This window comes from Dipteris shenzhenensis, chromosome 32 (assembly GCF_047967505.1).
Source record: "Dipteris shenzhenensis isolate YYH24624 ecotype China chromosome 32, Dip_SZ_1.0, whole genome shotgun sequence".
Taxonomy (NCBI): Eukaryota; Viridiplantae; Streptophyta; class Polypodiopsida; order Gleicheniales; family Dipteridaceae; genus Dipteris; species Dipteris shenzhenensis.
In genome coordinates, this window is record NC_141627.1 from 40,057,342 (window position 1) to 40,083,888 (window position 26,547).

A 26,547-nucleotide genomic window follows, 5' to 3' on the forward strand; every position below is an offset into this window, starting at 1 on the left:
GACAAATACAACCTACACACAAATAGAGACAACCCAAGATACAAACGACAAGGGCAACCTATGACCCAAAAACCTATGACACACACAGAGACGGTAACGATTGATGCACCAAAGACTTATGACACACACACACACAACCAATGATGAACCAACATCATTTGCATAGCCCAAGGTGGGCATCAATGCATGCATATGTGTGTGCATGTGTGTGTGTGTGTGTGGTGTGTGTGTGTGAGAGAGAGAGAGAGAGAGAGAGAGAAGGGGGGGGGGGGAGGGACATCTGTGCACTATGTAAGGCATGGCATCATGCATGATACTTGCGGAATCTGGAGACCTGATATGTATAAAGTAGATTGTAGACAATACTATCCATTAAAATATAGTGTGCACATATATTCTATAGAATGTAAGCGTGTATGCATACATTTTTTACTTTCATATATATTATTGTATAATTATATACATAGACTAAGCACATAATGTTTCTCAACAAAACTCCTAAAACAGGTTTCACGAAATGTTTCTCAAAATGTTCTAGTAACTGCGTTCAACACAATGGAAAGAATTTACAGAAAGGATACAATAAGAACCGATAGATTGAGGGGCCCTTGGTTTAAAAGAATGATGAGCATCCAAACTTATCACGTGGATTTTAAGTCTATTACAGCTCAAAACTCAAGTGGTCTGATCCATGGAAAACTGGTAAGTCCTTAGGTTGAGAGCACTGCCTTGTTATTGGACTTACTGTTCTTAATTGAGATACGGAAGTGTCAGAAATTATATCTCCCTTCAGCATCTTTAGGAAAAAGCTATGCCTGCAAAACAGAGAATTGTTTAGTACTACAGGAGGATTAAAGATTCCAAAACTTGAAGGGGATGTCTGTGATGAAAATGATAGTATGGTAGGAAATGACATAATCACAAACAGCAATGGGATCATTACCATCGAGTATCTGATGTTAGCTCCGGGTGAAATGCAGTCCCTAACAGGTTTCCTTGCTTTACAGCAACGGTTACTTTCTGTGCTGCTATGTTTGGCGCCTACATTATAACAAGATTAATGAAGCATGTAAATGCAAAACAACTAGCTATAGTAGATGCCAATCAACAAACGAGCGACCACAAAATCAGGCCATTATCCACATGATTTCACATCTACAGCTTGACTTCATGTAAATTCCATCTGACAAAATTAAGACTGCCCCTTTGTATATTGTTTACGACCCATGCAAATAAATGGTAATGCTATCACAATCCGAAGAGACAAAACATGTACTACTAAGGCATACTTCAGCAGACACCAGCTAATTTGCAGTCCTACTCAAACTTTTAGTAGATAATTTTGATAAGGTAAAGGTGGATTTCCCGAGGCCACGTCCTTCGACCACAAAAGTCAATCTTAAGAATCCCATAGAATTTCAGCTAGAAATCTACTTGGTAGCATCCTCAAAAGAACTACAGTCTATAACTGACTTTACATGCAAAATAATACAGTAATCACTAGGGGGTAACCCTACAGCAACAGCAGCAGCAGCAGCTTCATTTGTCTGTTGAAGAGTATATAACAGCATGATAAAACATCAACAAGTTACAAGATACAACTAACAACTTACAACTATATTCACCAGTTATAACTTATAATTTGGACACATACAAGACACACATACAAGACAAAGGACGCAAACCATGGGGCTTGCATAAAAAAGCTGCACACTCTCCTGTCAAGAAATCATACAGCATACCGCAGTTTCTTTTATGCGTCCCCTCATAATATTAGAGTGTATCCGATCTTATAAGTTGAAATTAGAAAAACAGGATGGTAAAAACAGAAAGAGAGAGAGAGAGAGAGAGAGAGAGAGAGAGAGAAGACTTAAGCTTCAAAATTCTCTATGGATGATGCCTTGTGAAAAGATCTGCAACATTGTCATGTGTAGGACACTAGATCAGGTTGATCTCTCCTGCATGTAATCTCTCTTTGACATAGTGATAGTGTATCTCAATGTATTTCGTGTGAGGAAGACTTTCGTATCTCAATGTATTTCGTGCAAGGATGAAACACAGGATTGCGTGCTACGGCAACAGCACTCTAATTCTCAACAAGAATAAGATTGGGTGACTACAAACTTCCATGAAGCTCCCCCAAGAATATCCTAATCCATACACACTCAACTATGGTTGTGAATTTTTCCCTGTACTCAACCTCACATGACGACACCACCATATTGGGTTGCTTCTTGCTCAACAAAGATATGCATGAGCTGCCAAGAAAGAAACAGTTTCCACTTGTGGATTGACTACCATCATAGTCACCAACCGAATCCAAATCATTGAATGCGTGATTGAATGTCACCCCCCTAGGATAGAACAATCCAAGATGCGGGTCGCCCTACAAATATTGAACATGTGTTCCAATACCAGTGCTTGGTCTTAGGACTCTGCATATATCTGCTCACCTGTCACATCCGAAATCAAATGTCAAGAACATGTGTTTACTAGTAAATGAGACAGCTAACAGCCTGGCTGTATAGAGTGGGCATCAAAAGGTTCACTATCATACATTGATATCTTAAAAGCCTAGGCAACTGGAGTTGAAATCAGCTTATAATTCTGTATTCTTAACCTATGTAACAGCCCTTCTATATACTTGGACTATTTCATCAAATATGCCCTCGTTTGACTGCATAAACTGAATCCCCAAGTAATAGTGCTTACAGTCCCAAATCTGACATTACAAATGAGGATTCAAGATCAGTCTTAACTTCTGACCATACAATGCTTTACGCACCTTACACATTTACCTCCGTGTCCAAGAGTCACAAATCCAATGCGCTGACTCACATAGATTCCCTCATGCAAGTCCCAATATGGGAAAAAGGTCTTGATGCACTTTTAGACCAAAACGAGCAGCCAACACTCTAACAACCTGATGGTTATCATCCTGGAGGTGGAAGCATAGGTCTCATCATAATGTAACCCTTTTTGCTGGGAATAGCCCTCCGCAACTAGCCTTGCCTTGTACCTATCAATGGCACCATTATATATATTTTTTTATAAACCACTTTGTCCCAATTATGGGCAAGTCCACCAGATCCCATGTGTTGTTTTGTTGGATTGAATCCCATTCAGCTCGCATAGCTCTCATCTAATGCTCACTCTTTTGAACGTCCTCAAAGTTGCTCATCCAAGCAGCATCAATGTGCATCACCAGACCTTTTAGAACGAGCCCTCGTCTTGCTAGTGAGAGGAGCTGTAAGCCTGGAGAGTTTGAATCAGCCACCTGGGGACTGATCCAGCTTCCTGAGTTGTTGTTCTCTCTTCCTTATAATATGTTCCACATCATCCTGAATATTGGGTGGATTATTGATCTGATCTGGGGCATCCACATGCTGCTGTTTATGTTGCATTTGCTGATTTTCCACCTACTATTCTGAACTCTTCTCCACTGTCTGGGAGGAACCCATCAAACACATGATGTGAACCTGCTTGCAGCTTTTTTTCGAACTCAGTTCAACAAATACCACTGTCAAAAATCCTTTGTGTCAAAGGATTGTAGAGGAGAGGTTACTCTCATTGCTATAGCCAACAAAAAATGCACGTGACAGCTTCATCATCGAATTTGCCTCTCATCTGTTGAGGCACATGTGCATAGGCTAAGCATCCAAACACCCTTCATCAAGCACTTGTGTGTTAACCCCTTGCTTTGATCATGCATCTCACCATCTCAATCAAAATCTATTATCTCTCTCAGCCACACCATTTTGCCGAAGTGTGTAAGCCAATGTACACTAATGCTTGATGCCTTTCTCATCCACGTGCACTAAAAGCAGCAGACACATGTTCCCCCTTGGACTTGTACGAAGGGTTTGCACATTGCAACCTATTTCGTTTTCAAACCTTGGAACAAAAAGGTGAAAACACATCAATACCTCAAAGCTCACAAAATATCACTGATGGTGTCCTCATGGAACTACAGACATCACTTTGAAAGAGCTGTAATTTCCTCTCAGTTCTAACTATCCATTCTCAGGGGAAGCATTCCGATGCATTTGGCCCAAAATGCATCCCTCACATACATGTCCGGGAGGTGATTGTAGCAAAGGCATATTCATACCATTTTTCTCTGCAATAGTCGTAAATTTGCATAGTTTCCATGCCGAAATCTAGCATGCCATAACTCTGCCTCTTTCATGGCAGGAGTAGAGATTGTTGCCAAACAAGCATCATGCTTGTTGCTGTCAAATCTGTCTGGCTCGTATAACCCCTAATACAAAGTGCCACTCATGACCAAATATATGATAATCCTTTTCATGGTCCTTGACTACGCACTTATCATCCTCAAAGGTGACCAAATAACCTATTTTCCGAAAAGAGGAAACTGAAAGGAGATTCTTCTTAATCCTTGGCATAAGAGGTACATCTGGAAGAGACAAATCAATTCCATTAACTGATGACAACATTATCTTCCCAAGTCCTTGGATAGAATAAGAAGAATTGTTGGCACATGACACTTTCTTGCCCGGTAAAAATCTGCAAATAACTCCCTCTAATAAGAGGTAATGTTCCTTGATACACCATTATCGCAGTACCAAACATATCTAGATGAATCCAGTAACATGCCCAAACTAATCCTCGAAAAACACGACACAGTGTGCAGTTTCAATCCCATGACAATCACTCACGAGGTTGAAAACCATAACTCCATCATGCATAGCAGGGACTACCAAACTGCACCTGAAGTTTCAGCCACACTGAGTGATGCACAACCACCCCACTAATTCCTAGAATGTGAGTGGGTTAGGTTTACCCCTCAAAGACAAGTTGAGTAACGTGTCTACAGGGTGGCTCTACGAAGGAAGGGTGACAAAGCAGGCTGCACACAATATTGAGGTGATGGTAGGTCACGAGGATGAATGGAGCAACGGAGCATCTTGTGCAAAATACTGAGGCCAGGAAGGTCGTGAGAACAAATGGAGTGTTGGGGAGCTCTCAAATGAAGAAAATAAAAAGCAGGCTGCGCAAAATACTGAGGTGGTGGCAGGTTGCAAGGACAAATGGAGGATCTCTAAAACGACGGATAGAGCGAGGCATACTACACCAAGCGCTGTGGCGGAGGCTCCTCATTTATGTAAATCCTCACAAACCCTAACAAATGGTTGCATCAACAACTAGAGGCTACTCCCACCCTTCATCGCACATCGGGCCGTCTCCCATCTACACATGTCAAGCACTTTTCCTTGAAAGAAAGATGCTTTGCTGGAGAACCTTCTTCTGAGGCAAGATTAGCTTGAGCTGGTAGGGCTGTGATACCAAGTGTTGGGAATGGGGGTGAGAAGAAAGCACCAAAACGTGGAGATATATTAAGAATGCAAGAGATGTGCTTACAAAGAATGACCAAAACGAGAATTATATCCTCTGCAAAAAAAGCTAATCCTAATACCAACCCTAGCAGGGAAAATGTCCTAATTGAACGATTCTGGCTTCATGCAGGCCAGTTGCAGCCTGAATCCGAACTAAGGCCGAGTTTCTGAGGTTAGCTTGCCCGGTGGTGTTGCGACCCCTTGTCTTGGCCGTTGTAGCACGTGTCGCCTAGGGCATAAGGGGCATGCTGCTGACTTGACATCATCCTTAGTGGGAAAAGTGCCACCAAGGGTGTGTTCACACTAGAGTAATCATAATCCAACAAATGAAATCTCTATGCTTTCTTGTTCTTGCTGATGTTGCTTGTATATGAGACCTCAAAAAATAACTTCCAATACCTTTGGTGCACCCCTCCTGGATGAAATTGCAAAAACTATCATGAAGGGATATAATAATCATATATATTTTTCCCTCACTTGAGAGTACACCAGAGATTTTGTGAAAGTTTGGTGTTATGATTCCACCACTCCTTGATCACACATTTGCCAAGCCTTTCTTCGGAGAGGGGGGCAGGGGGTAGATGTCTGGGGGGGGAGAATTGGAAGGGCGGTCTTTAGAAGGACATGAAACAAACTAACGCTATAAAAGATATGATATCGACCAAAAAACAGTGCTCTACCAATTATTTGACCGTTTGCAACACACACACCTTCATACAAAAGTAGGCACTTGTGCATGAAACACACCTTTTCTACTAGTTCATTTGAAGGGACTGTATAATCTGCAAGCACTTCAACAGATGGTCCTGTTTCTAAGATGGCAGGAGCTCGTATGAAAACTGCACGGAAACTTGGAGGGCCCCCTTCTGCTGCAGCTAGTTCTGGCACAGGAAGCTCTGTTTCAAAACTATCGAGCTGCAGCAAGACATAAGAAAATTCAATTAAATCTCAAAAGATATTCCCACAACATTGGACACTGCAGGACAGAACTTCACCTCACAAGACGGCTAGGACTATAATCTCTATATCATGGAGCTGCAAGACACCATACAAAATGTGATAAACAAGGTATTGCCAAAACAGCATAGTGAATATAAAGCCCGAATCCAAAAGGAAGTGAAGATGCATGAATGTGTTCACACACAACATAACCTCATAAATAGCACCACCCAAATAGACATAATCTTGAGTATGTGGATTGAATTCAACCAAGACACATACATAACCTTTGCAAATGTATACGATTGCAAGAAAGAAACTTGCAAATTTGACACATTTGTAAGTTAATCACACTAAAATGTCTACCATGGTTTTGGAAACTCAAGAACTGCTGAGAAAAGATGGGGATCTAGTAAGAAGAACTCTAGGATCTAGTAATCACTGGTCACCAAAAGATGGCCTGCAAAAATAAAAAGGGCCAGACATCACTATGGGAATGGAAAGATGAGGAGAAAAGGGGAGACAGGGAAGAGAAAGAAGGCTGGGGAGGGACAGGTTGGAAGGAGAGGGAGAGGGAAAGACAAGGCAGGGGTCGCCAATGAGCCTTCCTTTTTAAAGAGACCTTCCGAAAAAAATAAGATCTTTTATTTCTTACAAGAGGAACAAGTGAGGATCTGTTATTCTTGCTAACAAATATTTGATGACAGATTTAATGCATATGACGTACATGGATAAAAAAGAATTCCAAAACAATTCCGCACCTCACACCCTCATGATCAATGTATACCAAAAATACTTATACACTCAAAACTAATGAATGAGAAAAACAACACATAAGCACAGCATAGTTCTTTCATAGGCACAACTGAGAAATAACTCTCGAACTGGTTGAACCACAACACTAGGGGTTCGGTCTTACCATCATACCAAAGAAAATTGAGCTTCACAGGGAATGAAGCTTTGACGGGGGCTGCAGAACCTTCTCCCTTTCCTCGTCTCCCTATGGGCGGAGTGGAGAAAAGAGGAGATCCCGATCCCATTCTTCCTTTGCCTCCCGCCGAGCTGTCCGCCCTCTAAGCTCCTCCTGAGCTGCTCTCTCGCGCTCCCTAGCGGCCTACTCACAATCATCCCACACCTCATGGAGCTGAAGGCATGCGTGCCGAAAGGCTTTCTGACTGCTGCATACAACCACCTGAGTCAGTGGGAATAACTCCTTGTGGCTCAAGATCCTGCATGAAAGCCTACCTCGATAAATAACTCCCTTCCCGTTGCACCTATCAGCAGGTCTCGCTGCCACAAATAAGCAAGCAATCTTCCATCTGGAACCGGAGAGGCTGCTGGCATCCCTATGCTACTAGAAGGCTGGAGTATACGTCGTCGTGGCAGTAGCAATGTTGGTCAACTGGTTACTGGGCCCATCAACATTCCTTTGGGGACACTACTGCCAACAATGACCTTTCTGGCCACATTAGTTACATGTACAGGATGCCTTGAGTGCTTCTCGTTCCTTGGCTGTCAACTGCTTTCTACCTTTTTGCTAAGCTGCCAAAGCCTCAGGCTGACTCTTATAGGTACGATCTACAAAGCGCTCCTCCTAGTCAAGCACCGTCGGGACCAATTCCTCCCAGGTCAACTCATTCATCCTACCACTTGTGATCAAGGACGAATAGAAGGCCCCATACTGAAGTTTCTGTAACTTGCTGATGTGGTCCCGCATCGAGGAAGACTTCTTGGGATCCAACAACCGCATCTGGACTTCTAGCGAAACCCTCTTCATGGGAAAGGTTCGATTATACATGGACACCCAATGCTCCCATATACTCTTGGCCACTGTCATATGCTTCACCCGATTAATCACCTGAGGAGTACAGTTAAGAAAAATGAACGATCTTACCCTTGCATTGACTCGGGCCCAAAGCTGAGACAGGGTCTCGGCCTCCTTTTGCTCTACGATGCCAAGGTCCTTCGCAAGGGGATCTGGTCTGGCAACACCTATCAATATGAAATCTGCCAGATCGTATGACTATAACACAGACTCCATCATCACCCGCCATACGCCATAATTGAGCCCATCCAACTGCCTGTCAACCGGGAACGTGGGCAACACTAGAATTCTAGTCTTGTTCTTTGCCATCTCGGACAAAGTCACCATATCGGGGAGAGCTGAATTGAACAAGAGGGTGGATGGGATAGACAGTGACAGAAGGTGGAAGAAACGAGAGGGCTGGAGAAGCGGATGAAGGGGCTGACAGCCCAATAATGTACCTTCATACCTCGCTCTCTGTCCCTCGGTAACACCTCCTCTCTGATCTGAAAACACCCTTCAAAGGCCCCCTTTGCTGGACCCTCTAATAGTCCACTCCTCGCACACGCTCCCCAAAGACACCTCCGAACAGCACCCTAAACCTCTCTCTGTGTGCTGGCTCAACACTCCCTCCACTCCTCAGGTCTCGAGCCAACCGTGGCTCTAATACCATGTGAGAAGTGCAGCGGAAATGAACAGAAGAGAGAGAGAGAGAGAGAGAGAGAGAGAGAGAGAGCACACCTCACACACGGAGAGGAAGGAACAAGAGAACTACAAGTGATCTCTACAAAAAGCCCGGCTATAACTGGGGAAAACCTCTGCACAAACAGGCTGCTCGAGAGCTCCACTGGACACCTCAACAACCTCACCAATTGGAAGCACAAAGCAGTGGATGAACTGCTCTACTACCCTGCCCTAGAACTGCTCTACAGGGATGGCTATGCTGCTCTACAAGGCACCATATGAGTGAAGAATGAGGGATGAGGGGGGCCTATAAATAGCCCCCAACATCTCCCTAGAAAACGGACCTACAGGGGGACAAATAGCCGACCCCTGCCCTAGATGGCCGACCCATCAGGCCATATGGCCCTGACTCAGCAAGAGAGGGTAGGCCGACGCACCTCTGCCCTATAAAAAGGACCTGGGAGCAGCCCTCCAAGGGGCTGCTCAGGGCGCCTCCATGGCCGACTGCCCCGCCTCCACACTGCCCTATAAAGGGTTCAAGGACAGCCCTAACGGGAGCCTCTCCTCCTGCCCCTCAACCCTGACCAGGTTGCCACTGCCTGCAGTCCTACACGAGGTTGCCCCGCTCCAAATATGGACAGACACATGGTGACCAGCCTACCCTAGACTACCCTCACCGGGGGCGGGCACACCCACAACACAGGCCCTCACTCATCTACACTAGCCTCACTCACTGGACGGGCACACCCACAAGCAAGGCCCTCTCTCTCTAGGTGACAACAGGAGATGTTGACCTCTAACACTTCCTCCACACTGGAATTGTTGTTACTAGCATCCATGGTGTCCTTTCCGGATCTTGTCTGTACCATAAAACGATGGTTGTTCCTGACTGAGCCTCACTATCTTAGGAAAAAACTGAAGTTCTGATACCAATGTAGCAGGGAAAAAGACTACTCACTCTCTCTCCTACTAACTTCGGACTGAATTGAGAGAATAATACACTCACAAACACAAGTGTGAGCTGTGAGGTGAGTGAGGCATCACATGGTGGCACAAGTGATAGAAGGGCCACTATGATGCAGACCTCGAGAAACCGCATTATGGGTGGACAGAATTTAGTGAAGGACTTCAGGACACGGTTCCTACCATCACAATACCTGGACAAATTGCAGAGTCAATTCTTTGAGATGCACCCGGGGGACACCGAGTCGGTGTACCATTATGGCAACAGATTTACCCAGGTGTCCATTCAGATGCAACAAAGAGAAGCTAGGTAAGTTTCTCCATGGGTTCCGTATAGATATCCAGTGGTATGTCAAAAGTTTCACGCCACGATTATGAGAGTGTTTACGAGCTTGCTGAGTACTTTGAGCTCATGCGTAAGGGTCAAGGATCCAAGGCAGCCCACAGCAAGAAGTCCCAAGACTCCACCATGCTAGGAGACGGTGGGAAGAAGTCTGGGAACAAGCAGAAGAAGAACTGGACCACAAAGGCAGCCCACAGCAAGAAGTCCCAAGACTCCACCACGCTAGGAGATGGTGGGAAGAAATCTGGGAATGGGCAGCAGAAGAACTGGATGACAAAGGATAGCAATGGCTATGGCAGTTTCTTGGATTCAGCAACCCGAGCGACCTCCGCCAAAGAGAACCGGTGTTTCCATTGTCATGTGCAGGGCCACAAGACGCGGGATTGCCTGCATGACAAGAAGCTCAAACCAGAAGCAGCCATGTCGACGACGACTCCTAAGACTGAAACAGCTGCCAATAGAAGTCCATAATCAGCTCAAGGATCCCCTGAGGGCCCGTGTGCACCTGTCCCTGCATGCCTCGCACTGCTGGAGCTGGGTCCCTACTGACCGTGGCCTAGTGGTCCGGAAGAACTACCTGGTCATCCTGTCCCCCTGCTACACCCATCTACCCTGGGAAGAGTGGTACAAGAATTCGGCCCAACGGACCTCTATAGCCTGCAAGTCGAGCCACACAGACTTGGATCCTGAGCCACTAGGAGCCTGGATCTTGTTCTCTAAGTCTCTCTATGGATGCTAGGTCGCAACGAAGTGCTATCTCCCGCCCCTAAAGAGCACGCCTCTGACTAAGGGCTTGAGAATGAAGCTCCTGGCTGCTCCACTGGATCGCATCTAAAACCCAAGAAGCCCAGCCCTCTTTGGGCCCCTCCTTTGGCTACCTCCGAATCTCCGCTATTGCCTGCTACACCTCTGTCTCCTGGAGAAGATCATCCAAGATGCGGACACCCTTTTGGGATAGTTTAAGGCAAGGCTGCTCTAGATGAATTACAACCGAAGAGTGATCTGACATCGTGGTGCCCCCTAGAATGCCAGTAGAGCCTCCTTTGTGCAGCGCGCCTCACTGATGATGCGCATGGTGGAGGCTAACCATGGCAAAGGTAGCATTCATTTTAATGCATCCGGGTGAGCCCAGAGAAATCCAGTGGATTGGATATAATCTTGGAGGAATTTGGCGATGTGATGCCAAAAGAACTTCCCAAAGGAATATCACCGCGGAGGCCTGTCAACTATAGAATTGAGTTCATTCTAGGTAGCACGCCACTAGCAAAGGTGCCATACCGAATGAACGATGAACAACTGAAGGAGTTGAAGAGGCAACTCAATGAGCTAGTTTAGAGTGAATTCTTCAAAACAAGTAAATCACCATATGGGGCTCCAGTCTTGTTCGTGACAAAAAAGATGGAAGTTCCAGATTATGTGTTGACTATAGAGCTCTCAACAAAATCACAATCAAGAAACAAGTATCTAATGCCACTATTGGATGACTTGATGGATCAGCTAGCTGGGGCTAAGTATTTTAGCCGTATCGATCTAAGATCTGGATACCACCAGATAAGGATTACAAATGAAGATGTTAAGAAAACGGCTTTCAGAACTAGGTATGGGAGCTATGATTTGTTAGTCATGTATTTTGGACTTACCAATGCTCCGGCCACGTTCTGTACCATGATGAATGACATTTTCAGGGAGCACCTAGATGACTTTGTCATTGTTTACATTGATGATATCTTGATTTTCAGCAAACAATGGAAGAACATCAAGAACATCTACATAAGGTGTTTACCAAACTTCGGGAGCACAAGCTGTTCGCCAAGCGTGAGAAGTGCGAGTTTGGGGTCAGTGAAATAAATTTCCTGGGGTTCGTGGTGGGAAAAGATGGGATCAAAATGGGCCCATCCAAATTGAGGCAGTTAAAGAATGGAAGTCATCAAGAACAGTACGTGGAGTACAAAGCTTCTTGGGATTCTCTAACTTCAATCAAACATTCATAAAGGAAAACAGTTGAGTTACAGCTCCTCTAAATTATCTACTACAAAAGGAGGAGAAGTTCGATTGAAATTATGAATGCAATAAGGCATTGGCCGAGATGAGGGAGATCATGATCTTGTCCCTTGTGTTGAAACTCCCGGAGTATGGCAAGCCATTTGAACTACACACAGATGCATCAAACTTTTTATGGGTGGGATGCTCATGCAGGATGGGCGCCTAGTGGCTTATGAGTCTCAAAAATTGGATGCAGCACAGCATCGGTAGACGACGCATGAGAAAGAAATGTTGATAGTAGTGGAATGTATTCGGAAATGGAAACACTACATGCAGGACAAGCACACAAAGGTGTTAACTGATAACATTTCGCTGAAGTCCTTCCAAACTCAACTAAAACTCTTTGCAAAACCAGCACAGAGGCAAGACTTCTTGGCAAAGTTTGATATTATGATTGAGCATAAGCCAAGCAAGGCGAATGCAATGCCAGATGCGTTGAGCAGGAAGGTTGAGCTAATGGCGATTAGCATTATAAAAGGGTCTCTCATGGAGCGGATCAATGAGGCCATGGAACGAGATGCGAAATCTCAAAAATTGCTTCAGGATGTGAAGCAGGGCGTAGTCCCTTGGGGGATGTACAATGAAGAAAATGGGTTGCTCTCTGTTTATGAGAACCGCTTGTACATCCTAGATGACTTGGATTTGAAGAAAGCTCTGTTATGGGAGTGCCATGACTGTAAACTTGCAGGCACACAAGGCAAAATACGACACTTCTCTCTCTCCTCAACCTCCTTCTCCTTCCTACTCTTCCCTTCTACTAGTTTAGTTCTGTTCCCCGAATGCCTTTCCCTCTCTTACAAAAATCCACATGTGAGGACATCCATTCGATAAAACAGAAAATTATCTCATTGCATCGGCCCTCTTTCACAACAGAGTTACATTCCAAAGATATTAATGAAGACAAGGAAGCAGTATAAGCAATTTTCCTCAGCCAGCCACAGAGACAATCATGCAATCTATTAACCTTGATGCAAATCTTTAATGAGACTCTACGGTTGACAAATAATAGTTCAGAGTACAAACACCACTACTAAGACTTTTAAAAATATCAGCACAAGAATAGAACTGAATAGCAAAGATTATACTCAGTAAGAAGGATTTACACCTGGCCACCAAAAAAATTACGATGTACAGTGCAATCTAGACCTCCTAGGAGCTCTTGTCCCCCTTTCTTTTGTCCTGCATAAACGATTTTCATTCGTCCAAATGCAGACAGGATTTCAGTTGAGCCCTCCAGATGCTCCCATTTATCATAATGAGATAGATAAAATTGCAATATTTGCGTCCACTAGCTTACCAACAACGTTGTCTGCTAAGAAGATGAGACCAGCACAAGTCCCCCATATTGGTTTCCCAGATATTCCAAAGTTTTTCAAAGCAGGAATCTGAAATTGAATACATTTAGATCGGTCATCAGAAACCTGATATAGAGAACATTAATGCCCCTGAGCTCTTAATAAATGGAGATGACCTCCTTGCTTGGCCACCCAGAAAAACTATACAAAAGGGCACTTGCGAAAATCCAATAAGAGCCATGATGCAAGATGAACAAATATGCTTTCCAATTCAAAAACAGAAATTTTCAAACTGTTCATCCAATAGTAATTGATTAGATCAAGTGAATATCAAGTATTAATCTAATAGTAATTATTTAGGTCAAAAGTAAGTGCTGAGATCACAGAGATATATTTTAGCATACAGTGTAATAACATTTCATCAATTCATAAAAGTGAATGCAGGTCGGGATAACACCAAACGTGTGAACTTCTGACAAATGCATTGTAACCTTTCACTTTTCCATTGTAGCGGCAGGTATGAGAGAAGACAACTCTCTCCCTCTCTCTCTCTCTCTCTCTCTCTCTCCACCCCTCAGCCCTCCTCGCCACCCGTCAGCCCACCCCACCACACCCCTCAGCCTACCACGCCCGTCTTGCTCCCCTGCCGTACACCTTTGCTCCTGTCACGCCGTACGCTGTTGCACCCGCCACCTTGCCTTGCCGCGGCTGCAACCTCTCCTGCCCATCGCGGGACTATCACGAGGGCATGAAATTCTAAGTACTTTAATGTACTACAAGACCGTGACAACTTTGGTTTTAAAAGTCTAAGCATGGTGACGTGGCATTTTTAATGGGCCCTATCATCTAGCTTCAACATGTATCCACTTGCTTGATACTATTTCTTTTTGTTTTTCAATAGTATGCTTATTAAGAAATGAAATGTTTTCCTACTGTTCAGTTACGGACAATGAGGACTAGGTCTAGCATTTGAGGGTGAACCCCCTTGCTTGGGGTTATGGGCATTAGTGACCCACAAGAGTGATTGCCTCTCTTTGAGAGGGACATCTTACAACCGTAATTGACGAAGGGTGATACAACAGCTATGGCTTATACAACCCAAACTGACGAAACAGCTTTGTCTTTATTTCCACAACGGAAATTAACTCTCCAAAGGCTCTCCCTCACTCTCTCTCTCTGAACATACACTAGGGCCCAGGACAATTTGTCGGGCTGGACCCCCCCGAAGGTCTTTATTCATTTCAGAAAATCTATTACAGAAGTTCAGCTTCAAGCTGTCTCGTAAGTCTCCCTCTCTTCAACGTGAAAAGAATTCTTCTTTTACAAGAGCTTCAAGCCCCATTCAAATTGGCAACATGCCACTTGTCTAAAATCTAGACTAAAACCTATTACAAGCCTCTAAGGGCCATTCTGGAGTCTTCAAAGCTCTCGGTCACACGAACCGCTTCCTGGATGCTTGTCAGGCTCCCATTTCGCTTAGGAAAAATAATCCTTCCTAGTACCTGCAACAATTAATTAAAGCGCACCACCATGGTACCCATTAATTGTTAGCACTTTGCATGCAAATAACACACTGTGGACTAATCCTAGTCACGGTGGGCGTCCCCACTGAACACATGTGCACATCTAAATAAATATATATACAAATAAATATATATATATTTTCTCTGGTTGACCGGAGTCAACACTCTTGATTATAATTAAAGAGCTTTGACTAAGGGTCAAGGCGCCTTAATTATAGCCAAGTCTCTCCAACCGGAGTTGGCACATCTTGGTTAACCGGGGTTAACCCTCTTGGCGCATGCCAAGTCTTGTTGACCGAAGTCAACACTCTCTGACCGCAGTCAGGTTTACTTGACTAGAGTCAAGTATCTTTGACCGTAGTCAATCCTTTGACCATTAAAATAACTCTTTGACCGTAATTAACACATATAAAACTCTTTAATTATGATCAAATAAATGGTCAACTGTACTTTGACTTAGGATATTTACATTGTGGTGACATCCCCTCGGCTTCTATTCAGTTGACCTCAACTGAAAAGCTTCCTTGTAAACATCCAAAAGCTGTGGATGATCGGATAACATGTCTTCGTCCATCCACTTGGCATCTAATGCCGTATAATTCTTGAATTTTACAAGATACCTGCAAAATTCCTTACCCTGAGGGCCTTTACGTACAGTATGGTACACAATTTGCTCTGGCTGAAGGACTTCCTCCAACTCATCCACTTCTGGTGGATCTTCTGATACTGGTTCTGTAGGCTCTGGTCCCTGAAATTTCTTTAGAAGACTCACATGGAATGCATTGTGAATCCTCCAATGCTCTGGCAATGCTAATCTGTATGCAACCTCATTTATTCTCTCTGTAACCCTGAAAGGGCCATAATATCTGGGAGATAACTTTGCATACACTTTCTGTTTGCCTTTAAACTTGCGGAGCCTAGCTTTTTCAAACCTCAAAAGTATCCAGTCCCCTTCCTTGAGATCTAGCTGTCTCCTATGTTTATCTGCAGCCCTTTTATGTTTCTCTTGAGACCTTTCAATTGCTGTCCGGACTTGGCTGAAAGGTGTCTGGAGGTCTCTTACAAACTGATCAGCTGCAAATATTTCATCTTTAGTCCTCAATATAGGTGGCAAAATCACCTTCCCATATATGACTTCAAAAGGGGCTTTCCCTGTAGAGCTATGTACTGTATTATTGTAAGCAAACTCTACTAAGGGTAGGTACTTTTCCCAGTCTGAACTCTGGTCACCCACGTAGCATTTTAGCATATCCAAAATGGTAGAATTTGCTACTTCACTTTGACCATCTGTCTGGGGATGGAAAGAAGAAGAAAAATTCAGATTCGTCCCCATGTTATCAAATAAAGCTCTCCAGAATAGACTGGTCATTCTGGGATCTCGATCACTAACAATGGACTTAGGCATACCATGATGTTTAAAGATCTGTGCCATGAACAGCTTAGCCATATGATCTGCCTTTATGGTTTTGCGAACCGGAATGAAATGAGCTTGCTTGCTGAATCTATCAATGATAGTCCAAATCCCATCATTCCCTGACTTTGATCTCGGCAAATCAAAAATAAAGTCCATTGTAATATTTTCCCATGGTGCCTGAGGCACAGGAAGAGGCATAAGTAGGCCAGGTGCCTTCTGTCTATCATACTTCATTTTCTGACACGTAAGGCATTCAGTAACAAACTGATGTATATCTTTCCGCATTCCTGGCCAAAAGAAATACCTCTCTAGTGCTAGAGTTGTTGCTATAATTCCTCTGTGTCCAGCATAGGGAGGTGCATGGCATTCCCCCAAAATCTTTTTCCTCATCTCCTGGGTGATGCATAGGCAATCATCTTTCATTAAATACCCATCTTTCAGGGAATAGTGACTGGTAGATTGTCCTTCTTGCATCTGCTGTAAAATTTCACCAAAATCAGAATCATGAGCATATTGTTCCCTCATGCCTTCCAGGTCCTGATGATATGCAATAGTTACATTATTGACCTGGGGTCTTCGGGACAAGGCATCTGCCACTCTGTTCCGAATGCCTGGGGTATGGACAATCTGAAAATGATACATTGACAGCATGTTTGCCCATTTCATATGCTTCTCTGAAAGCTTGGTCTGAGTCAAAAAGTATTTCAGACTTTGGTGATCTGTTTTGACAGTAAAATCTGCACCCAAAAGATAATGTTTCCATGTATGGATGGCATGAATTACAGCCAATAACTCTTTCTCATAGATTCCTAAATATCTTTCCGCATCCCGAAGTCGTCTGCTTTCATAGGCTACTACATGACCATTCTGATGCAATGCAGCCCCAACACATTCTCCACAAGCATCGCAATCCACATCAAAAGACTGATACAGATCCGGAACTACCAAAATAGGCTCTGTAGTCAACTTTTCCTTGAGTGTATTGAATGCTTTCTTCTGTGATAATCCCCATGTGAAGGCTGCATTTTTCTTAGTGAGGTCATGTAATGGAGCTGCGATATCAGCAAAATGTCTGATAAACCTTCTGTAGTAAGAACACAAGCCTAAAAAGCTTCGAACTTCATGCACAGTTTTCAGGTCTGGCCATTCCTGAATGGCACGGATCTTCGCTGGATCCATTTGTATCCCATTCTTGGATATTATATGCCCCAGATAGTGGATTTCTTCCAGGAAGAATTCACTTTTCTTGCTGTTGGCATAGAGCTGATGATTTCTCAGCTCTTGAAACACTATAGCAAGATGTTCTCTGTGGTCTTCCTCTGTCTTAGAAAAAACTAAGATATCATCAAAGAAAGTACCCGTAAAATGCCTGTACTTCCGGAAGATGCGATCCATCATTCTATTGAATGTGGCTGGAGCATTTGTCAATCCAAAAGGCATCACTAAGTATTCATACAACCCGAATGTAGTGCGGAATGCTGTCTTGTGCACATCCTGAGGCTGTATCCTCACTTGGTGGTAGCCACTCTTTAAGTCTATCCTGCTGAAAACTGAAGCTCCATTTAGCTGATCCAAGACATCATCAATACGCGGAATAGGGAATCTATTCTTGATGGTCATTTTGTTCAGTGCGCGATAATCGACGCACATACGGAATGAACCATCTTTCTTCTGTACTAACAGTACAGGGGAACAAAAAGGAGACGAGCTGGGCTGAATCAACCCTTTGGATAGCAAGTCCTGTACCTGAGCCATAATCTCCTCTCTCTGAGTCGCACTGACTCTATAAGGGGGTCTGTTTGGTGGCTCACTACCAGGCATTAACTCTATCTGATGATCTTCTGGTCTCTCCGGGGGTAACTCCCCTGGCAAAACATCAGAAAAGCAATCTTTAAAGTTTACAAGAAACTGGAACTTATTTTTGTCTGCATCATTCATTTCAGCATGCATAACATTCTCTTTCTCTTTTACAAAAACCATGTACGCAGAAATTGCAGACTTTATTGCTTTACCGCACGAAACATCAGATACAATGGGGATAGTATCCCCTTTATTCCTGGCAATCAAACGCTGATTTTTCCCCCTATGTACAAATTCCAACACTCTTTCAGGAAGAGTCAACTTCACTGCCTTGCGGTGAAACCAAGGCATCCCCAAAACTACATCATAATGTTTCAGTGGAGAAATGAAGAAGTCTTCCTGATCCACATAACTCTGAATATGAAGACGGAGCTTCCCTATCAAGGGAGTAACTGGCACAGGATTCCCACAAAACATTTGATCGGCATCCAAAGCCCTGCCTAGCTCTTCCGTCTTTATTCCCAGCCTCAGGGCTAGATCCTCTGATATGAAATTATCAGTAGCCCCTAGATCAAATAAAATTAGCGCTTGCTGGTCTCTAACTTTGCCCCATGATAGCAGCAATTCTCGTTCTTCTGGGTTCAAAGCATGACCCAGTATATCAGGAATTCCCCCCGCCATTGGCTTTTGCGGTCCTCGTGGCTTCTCTGCCTCTTTTCCCTTCAATGTTGAAGGCTTTTCTGGGCACTGGGCAGCCACATGCCCCTCTTTACCGCACCTGAAGCATTTCCCATCTCTACGGAATTCCGCTATCTGTTCAGGGGTAAATAGAGATTTGCCCTTATAGGTCTTCGAGAACTGAGTACCCCTCGGCTTCTGAGGCTGAAACCCTTTCTTTTCAGCCTTAGGGGACTCTTTCTTTTCTGATTTTTGAAAATCAGTTTTCTTTTTATCAGCACGTCCTGCATGCAAGGATGGCACTGTAGATGGATCTTGTAGCGGCACAAGACTCGCTACTGAGGCTGAATGCATAAGATCTTGAATATTCTTTGCCCCCAAAGCATTCACTACTGCCTGAATTCTTGGAGTGAGACCTGCTCTGTACTTTCTCATCTGGGTACCTTTGGAGATCTTTTTGAACAGTGCAACCTGCAAATAGGCATCCCAGAACTTTTGGTTGTACCCATCCACAGTATCTCCTGCATCCATGTGCAAACTGTCCCAGTCTTGAAGAACATGGTCTCTAAACTGTTTAGGCATGAATTGCTGGTAGAAGGCTTTCTTGAAGCCCTTCCACTTTCTTGGGGCTGATCCATCTGTGGTCAGTGCACTCCACCATGCACTAGCCGTTGCTGTTAAGTGTAGGCTGACCATTCTTAACTTGGAGGATTCTGAAAATTTCTCAGTACCGAATGCAGCATCAAACTGTCTGATAAACTGCAATGCTTTGTCTGTATGACCATACTGTCCATTGTAGGTCATAAACTTAACAGATTTTCCTCCCTCTTTAAATTCCCTGGTCGCTTTGGAAGACTTTCTCTTCCCAGACTTCTCGTGTTTCCTTCTTTTCCTGGATGGTTTATCTTATAAGGAAGAAGAAGACACAGAAGTCGAACTCGAGGTAGACGGTGATGGACTAGGAGATCGGTGATGACGCCTCGATCTCTTTTTACTATGGGACCGTCTCCTATGAGATCTATGAGATCTCTCTCTCTCAGACTGTACACGAGAGTGTGCCTCTGGCATTGGCACGTCATATACTGGATTAGGCATAGCTTCTGCTGGAAACAAATGCTGAGCCCTCGGATCCCTTTTTAGATTTTCCAGCTCTTGTATACGAGTGCGTACCATTTGTTCAAATTCTTGTTGAGTTTGTGGCACATTCCTCTGTCTTGGATGGACATCCCTATCTTGAGAATCCCACTGGATAGGTGATTGATCCATATTCTGAGATCTGCAGATTTTTCTCACACTGTGCAAGTAACTAATGCACACTACCTTTGCTTTTCCAACAGAAAAGGTACCTCAACAAGAGATGTTTTGCATTCACAATCTATGCCAGTACTGGCTGTCAGTTCAAGGCATATACCCACACAATTTCCAAAGCATTATCAACTATATTGCCCTTTTCTGGCTGCTGCAGATGGCTTCAAAAGGCATCTGTTTTTCCCTCTTTTTACTGCTCAAAGGCATGCATACTCCTTTTTCTGCAAATTTCTGTTTTCTCTAGTTTTCCCTGGTTTTCTGCTACTTTTCTGACAGTAAAAGTCTGACAGGCAGGAGAAAATTGATAGCCAAAACTGTCTCTGCAACTGTCTTTTTTTTTTTTTTTTTTTTTTGAAAGAACAGTAACCAGATGGGTAACTACTGGTTACATTAACCAGATCAGTCCTGTTCTGGTCTGGTTAGATGACTGTAACTTGGCCACTAACTGAAGCAAACTGGTTAACTGCACCAGTCCAGTCTGGTTAGGCTGTCCTCTGACCAAATCCCTAACCAGGGTCAGCTAACTGCAGTTAGCTTGAACAAGGTCACACTAACCACAGGTCTGCCAGCCTGGCTGCCACGTGTCAGAGTGCCACGTCAGTTCTGAGCTGGATGCCACGTGTACTGCCACGTCATCAGCCTGCACATGCTGCCACGTCAGCATTCACACGTGTCTGCCACGTCAGCTCTGTGCATGCCACATGTACACCTGTGCCACGTCATCTGCCCTGCTGGTTGCCACGTGTCTGCCTAGGTGGCACCCTGGCCACGTCAGCAACAGGCAAAGGTTTCAAACCTTGGCTGTGCAGGAGTCATCGCGCGTCGCGCGTCGCTGGCTCGAATACGAGACGCCGGTGCGTGAGGATCTCCGAAGCACCTTCCGCCACAATAATGATCTGCTAACAGCGTAATAGTTTTTGTCGCTAGCTCGTCATAGGGCACAGAACTTGTCCGTGAAGATCATCCAACGCAGGAGCTCCCCATCGCCAGCCATCGTCTCATGGCGTTATTTGGCTCTATCAATCCCATTGACTGCGTCTGTAGTTATTTGTGTCTACGCCCTCGATTTTCCTTCACCGCTCCATCGCAGGGTCTTCCCTTTTGCTCTTGGAGATTCGCCTACACGCTCAACAGCAGCACCATTCCTTAATCGCTCCATCGCAGGGTCTTCCCTTTTGCTCAGATCATCTCTGCCTAGAAAGACAAAGAGCCTACGCTCTGATACCAATACAACCGTAATTGACGAAGGGTGATACAACAGCTATGGCTTATACAACCCAAACTGACGAAACAGCTTTGTCTTTATTTCCACGACGGAAATTAACTCTCCAAAGGCTCTCCCTCACTCTCTCTCTCTGAACATACACTAGGGCCCAGGACAATTTGTCGGGCTGGACCCCCCCGAAGGTCTTTATTCATTTCAGAAAATCTATTACAGAAGTTCAGCTTCAAGCTGTCTCGTAAGTCTCCCTCTCTTCAACGTGAAAAGAATTCTTCTTTTACAAGAGCTTCAAGCCCCATTCAAATTGGCAACATGCCACTTGTCTAAAATCTAGACTAAAACCTATTACAAGCCTCTAAGGGCCATTCTGGAGTCTTCAAAGCTCTCGGTCACACGAACCGCTTCCTGGATGCTTGTCAGGCTCCCATTTCGCTTAGGAAAAATAATCCTTCCTAGTACCTGCAACAATTAATTAAAGCGCACCACCATGGTACCCATTAATTGTTAGCACTTTGCATGCAAATAACACACTGTGGACTAATCCTAGTCACGGTGGGCGTCCCCACTGAACACATGTGCACATCTAAATAAATATATATACAAATAAATATATATATATTTTCTCTGGTTGACCGGAGTCAACACTCTTGATTATAATTAAAGAGCTTTGACTAAGGGTCAAGGCGCCTTAATTATAGCCAAGTCTCTCCAACCGGAGTTGGCACATCTTGGTTAACCGGGGTTAACCCTCTTGGCGCATGCCAAGTCTTGTTGACCGAAGTCAACACTCTCTGACCGCAGTCAGGTTTACTTGACTAGAGTCAAGTATCTTTGACCGTAGTCAATCCTTTGACCATTAAAATAACTCTTTGACCGTAATTAACACATATAAAACTCTTTAATTATGATCAAATAAATGGTCAACTGTACTTTGACTTAGGATATTTACATTGTGGTGACACATCTGGAAACCACACCCCACCTGAGTACCCAAACATGGGACCAATCAAACGCACAGATTGCATACTGACCTAGGAACCATTCAAGAGAATGTTCCCTGAGCTTTCGGTGTGGGCCTGGCAACATGCCAAGAGTAATGGAGATACAAGATAAGACGATAAACAAATGAGCTCAGTACGGCTCAATTATGACCTTAGAGTACGTCAATAGATAGTCCAAGCTGTTAGGAATCCGTGGGTGTGATCAGAATTGAATTCTGACAACTTTGAAATTTTAGGGTTTTTGGGAGTGACGTGGCAACTGACACGTGGCAGACTGCCACATGGAATCTGAGCTGGCAGGTCAGTCCACCTATCCCACACATGTGGCAGCATGCATGGCAAGTGGCAGGGCATGTAGGCCAAGTGTCTGGCCCCAAATCTGGTAGATTTGGGGCAGGTTGTGGGCTGTCCTCTTTGGGACTGCAGCCCACCAAAAATCTGGGACAAGTGTCCACCTTCCACTCTAAGCCTGGGGGGGGGGCTGAGCCTATAAAAGGCCTCTCCCCTTCATTCCCTACATGAAAAATTCGTCACTTTTCTTCTCTCTCCTTTTGGTTGAGGCAGCAGAACCTCTCCAGCTCCTTGGGTGCAGCCAGCTTCTCCCCCGGCCATTCTCTCACCTCCGTAGCACTTTCTCTCTCTATAGCAGCACATTCTCTCTCTACAGTTCCAGCCCTTCCTCTCCAAAAATCTGCCCCTCTCTCAGCTCTTCTGGAACAGCAGCAGCATCCTCTCTCCTTCTCCTAGCTTGGAGCAGCCACAGCCTCTTTCTCTCTCCTGCTGCAGTCTTTCTCTCTCTACTGCAAAATTTCTCTCTCTACTGTTCCAACCCATTCCCCTTGCAGAAATCTGCCTTTCTGTGCACCTCTGGAACAGCAGCAGCTCCTCTCTTACATCCCCTCCCTTGGGATCAGCATTGACACTCTCTCTCTACAGCTATCACTCCATAAAGACTTTCTCTCTCTAGCCTACAGGCTGTTTTTCTAAGTTGTTCTCATTCCAGCCCCATTTCCACACTCTCCTCACCCAAGGTAGCTTCAGAGGCATCAACGACTTCATCTACAAAAGGGTCAAGTCACGAAGGGAGCATGTATTGTCAAGTTTATCTCATTTACAACACTATTTCATGTTGTTTCTACTATCTTTCTAGAAACTAGTGCTTGCCTCTAATGTTGGATGTAAGTGGTGATTGTTGCAGGCTTCTTCCTTGTGGATTGGGCAAGCCAAGAGTTGAAACCTGAGCTTGGAGTCCTCCTTTTTGTTGTCTACCTTGCACATATGCTCTTGAGTCTTGTATCTAGGTCCTAGGTTTTCACTGAGTTCATCAGTTTGGAAGGTGCATTGCACCTTGGTCTTGAATCTCCATTTTCAAGGATAAAGTGAGCCTGGATAAGGGGGGGGGGCCGTCTTGGCCCCTCAATCATATTGCAATTTCCAATGATGTCACTTCGTGTTTAAGCTGTATAAGTCTTAATTCCAGCGTAATTGCAAACTCTTAAGTTCAAGTATATGTGTTTGGCAACTCGCAATCATTTCATTCAAACGCCTCTGCAAAATCCGTTGTCTGAATTGATAGAAAGCACCGAGTAGTTTACATTGGTGTCAGAGCTTAGGCAGTGGTCCTGTACTCTGTGCTTTCTCTTGTTGAGTCTCTCCTTCATTGAGTCATCTTATCATCATGGCAGCCAATGGACCTGACCCTCCTCCTAACCTACATGAGTTGAGTGCTCTCTTGTCAAACATCGCTCAACAGGTTCAAGTGCTGGAAAGCAACTAAGCAGAAACTCATGACATAGGGCCCCAATCCCAAGGAATGTTAGAATTATTGTTATAATTTAGCAGTGACCACCCTCATTTTAGAGGTTTTTCCCCTAACCACAGTTAGTTCACTAACTACGGATAGTGAAGGATAAGGTTTTGTCACTTAGACAAAACCTATCCCACTCTTCAGGTGTAACACACTCTTCTATTGCAGCTATTGCTTTCAGCTCTCACTCTCCTACTCTCTTGCTCTCCTGCTCACACACTTTGCTCTCTCTCCCTTAGCACTCACATTTGGTATCAGAGCAGCAAGACCCTGCTCCCTGCTCCCTGCTCTTTGCCCACAAGCTCTCCCTACTCAAAGCTCCCTGCCCGTCCGTACCTGCTTGCAGCTTTCGTCCGTACAACTTGTCGTCCGTACAGTCCTCCGTACAATCTGTACGGACTCAGCTCTTGCACCGCCATACCAGCTCCTGCACCGTACAGCTCTTGCCGTCACGTCCGTACAAGCTCACGGAGCTCCAGCACTCCGTACATCGCCGTACAGCCCGCCGTCTGTACAATCGTACATTTGCACTAGAAAAGCCCCAAATGTTGCACAAATTGCACTCTGCCTGCAAAAGCCCCAAATTTCACTGCAAAATTGCAGTGTGATTGCAAAAGCCCCAAATTTTTGCAATTTTCTGCAACAAATGCAAAGTCTGTCCCCAAATACGAAATGCCCCAAATTCTTGCAAGATCTTAGCCAAACAATGGCTCTCTGCGCAAATGCCTATCACGAAACACCTTCCAGAGTCCGCTTATAAAGAGAAAATCTGCAGAAACTGACAGTACGGAACTATCAGTACGAAATCCGTACAACGTACGGCTGTACGGTTGCTTGCTGTTGCTGCTATACGGACGACCAACTGTACGGACGACGGTACGGCATACGGTTGTACGGGCTGGCGTAGATGTACGACGGTATGTTGTACGGTTGTACGGTTGTACATGCTGGCGCATTGTACAGTTGTACTGCCCCTTTCTGGTTGCAATTTCAAGCCACAAATTGGGGCTTTTGTGTTGGGAGAGCAATTTTGCAGGTTTCAATTCACACTGCCTTTCTGTAAGTGTTTTGAAGCACTTTTGGCAGGTTTTGGGAGAGATTGGATGCTCTGGCAGATTTCTGACAGAGACATTACAGAGATTTGAGTTGCATTTTCAGCCAGTGTGTTTGGCTGTATTTTTTTGGGAATTGTGCACTCCATTCCCAGCAAGGGAATTCAGATTTGCATTTGCTGTATTTTCTTTCTCAGACATGGCCCAGCAAAATCAGAATGATATCCAGTTCAGTGGTCTCTCACAAGAGGATAAGCTGGATGGTACCAACTACTCCCTCTGGAGTTTTATGGTACGCAACATTCTGATTTCCCGTAATCTGTGGGACTATGTAAATGGGGATGAGATCTGGCCAGCAAATGTGGCACCTAATACCCCTCCCCAACAAGGAGGAGGCAGAGGTCGTGCACAGGGTACAACTGCAGGACAAGTTATTGGTGCAGCTATACCTACTACTCCAGAACAAAAGGGATGGGATTCATGTGATGCTTTAGCTTTGTCGTGTATTTCTCTTTCAGTGAAAAGATTCATCATTCCACATATCCGGTCGTGTAAGACCTCAAAGGCAGCATGGGATATTTTGGAGAGCATGTATGCAGCTCGAAATGATGCCAGGGTGTCTTTTTTGAAAAGAGAATTGTCTCATACACATATGGAAGAGGGTGACTCCATGTCAGTGTACCTCACAAAGCTACAGGATTTACGAGAGCAATTGCTGAATATTGATGAGATCATTCTTGATTCATAGATGATTACCACTACTCTGAATTCTCTTCCTGAGTCTTGTCTCAGCTTTCATACCTCGCTAAATTTGTCATTGAGGGGGGGGTGCAAATCCTCTCAATTTTCACGAGTTGATAGGACTTCTGTTGCAGGAAGAGCAGACCACGAAAACCATGGCTTCACGAGCAGGTGAACATGCCGTGCTAAATTCAAGCCTAAGGGACAAGCAAAGACATCAGCAAATCAGCCTTCCAGTGGTTCAGGACAGCCTTCTCAAAAGGCTAAGGGTGATGCATGTAAGCCCAAGAAGAAGGGTATATGTCATTACTGCAAAACGCCAGGTCATTACATTGGAGAATGCAAGAAGAGGCTTGCAAAAGAAAAGAAAAACAGCTCCGGTATGGCTGTTTCAGATCCAGCTCCTCATGCATCTGACAATGAGCAAGCTACAGCCAACTTTGTGCAACACGACTATGCCTTCTTGTCTTGCATTTCAGACTCTCAGTTGGCTGCTCCGGATATTACAGCCACTTGTAATGATGACTCTTATGCTTTTCTGACATGCAGTTATGATTCTTCCAAGGATGCATC

General features: G+C 44.5%; 1 protein-coding gene across 1 annotated transcript in view; it reads right to left on the minus strand.

Annotated features, from left to right (window-relative positions):
- Positions 1-418: 418 nt before the first annotated feature.
- The window catches only part of PDX2 (pyridoxine biosynthesis 2), a 48,981-nt gene continuing 22,852 nt past the window's right edge, over positions 419-26,547 (minus strand). The window contains exons 3-7 of the mRNA XM_087370882.1: positions 13,431-13,518; positions 13,239-13,312; positions 6,105-6,272; positions 944-1,041; positions 419-815 (exon numbers count right to left, since the gene is read on the minus strand). Of these exons, the coding sequence (XP_087227008.1) occupies positions 662-815; positions 944-1,041; positions 6,105-6,272; positions 13,239-13,312; positions 13,431-13,518 (582 nt within the window). The 3' untranslated portion in view covers positions 419-661. The remainder of the gene's footprint in view (positions 816-943; positions 1,042-6,104; positions 6,273-13,238; positions 13,313-13,430; positions 13,519-26,547) is intronic.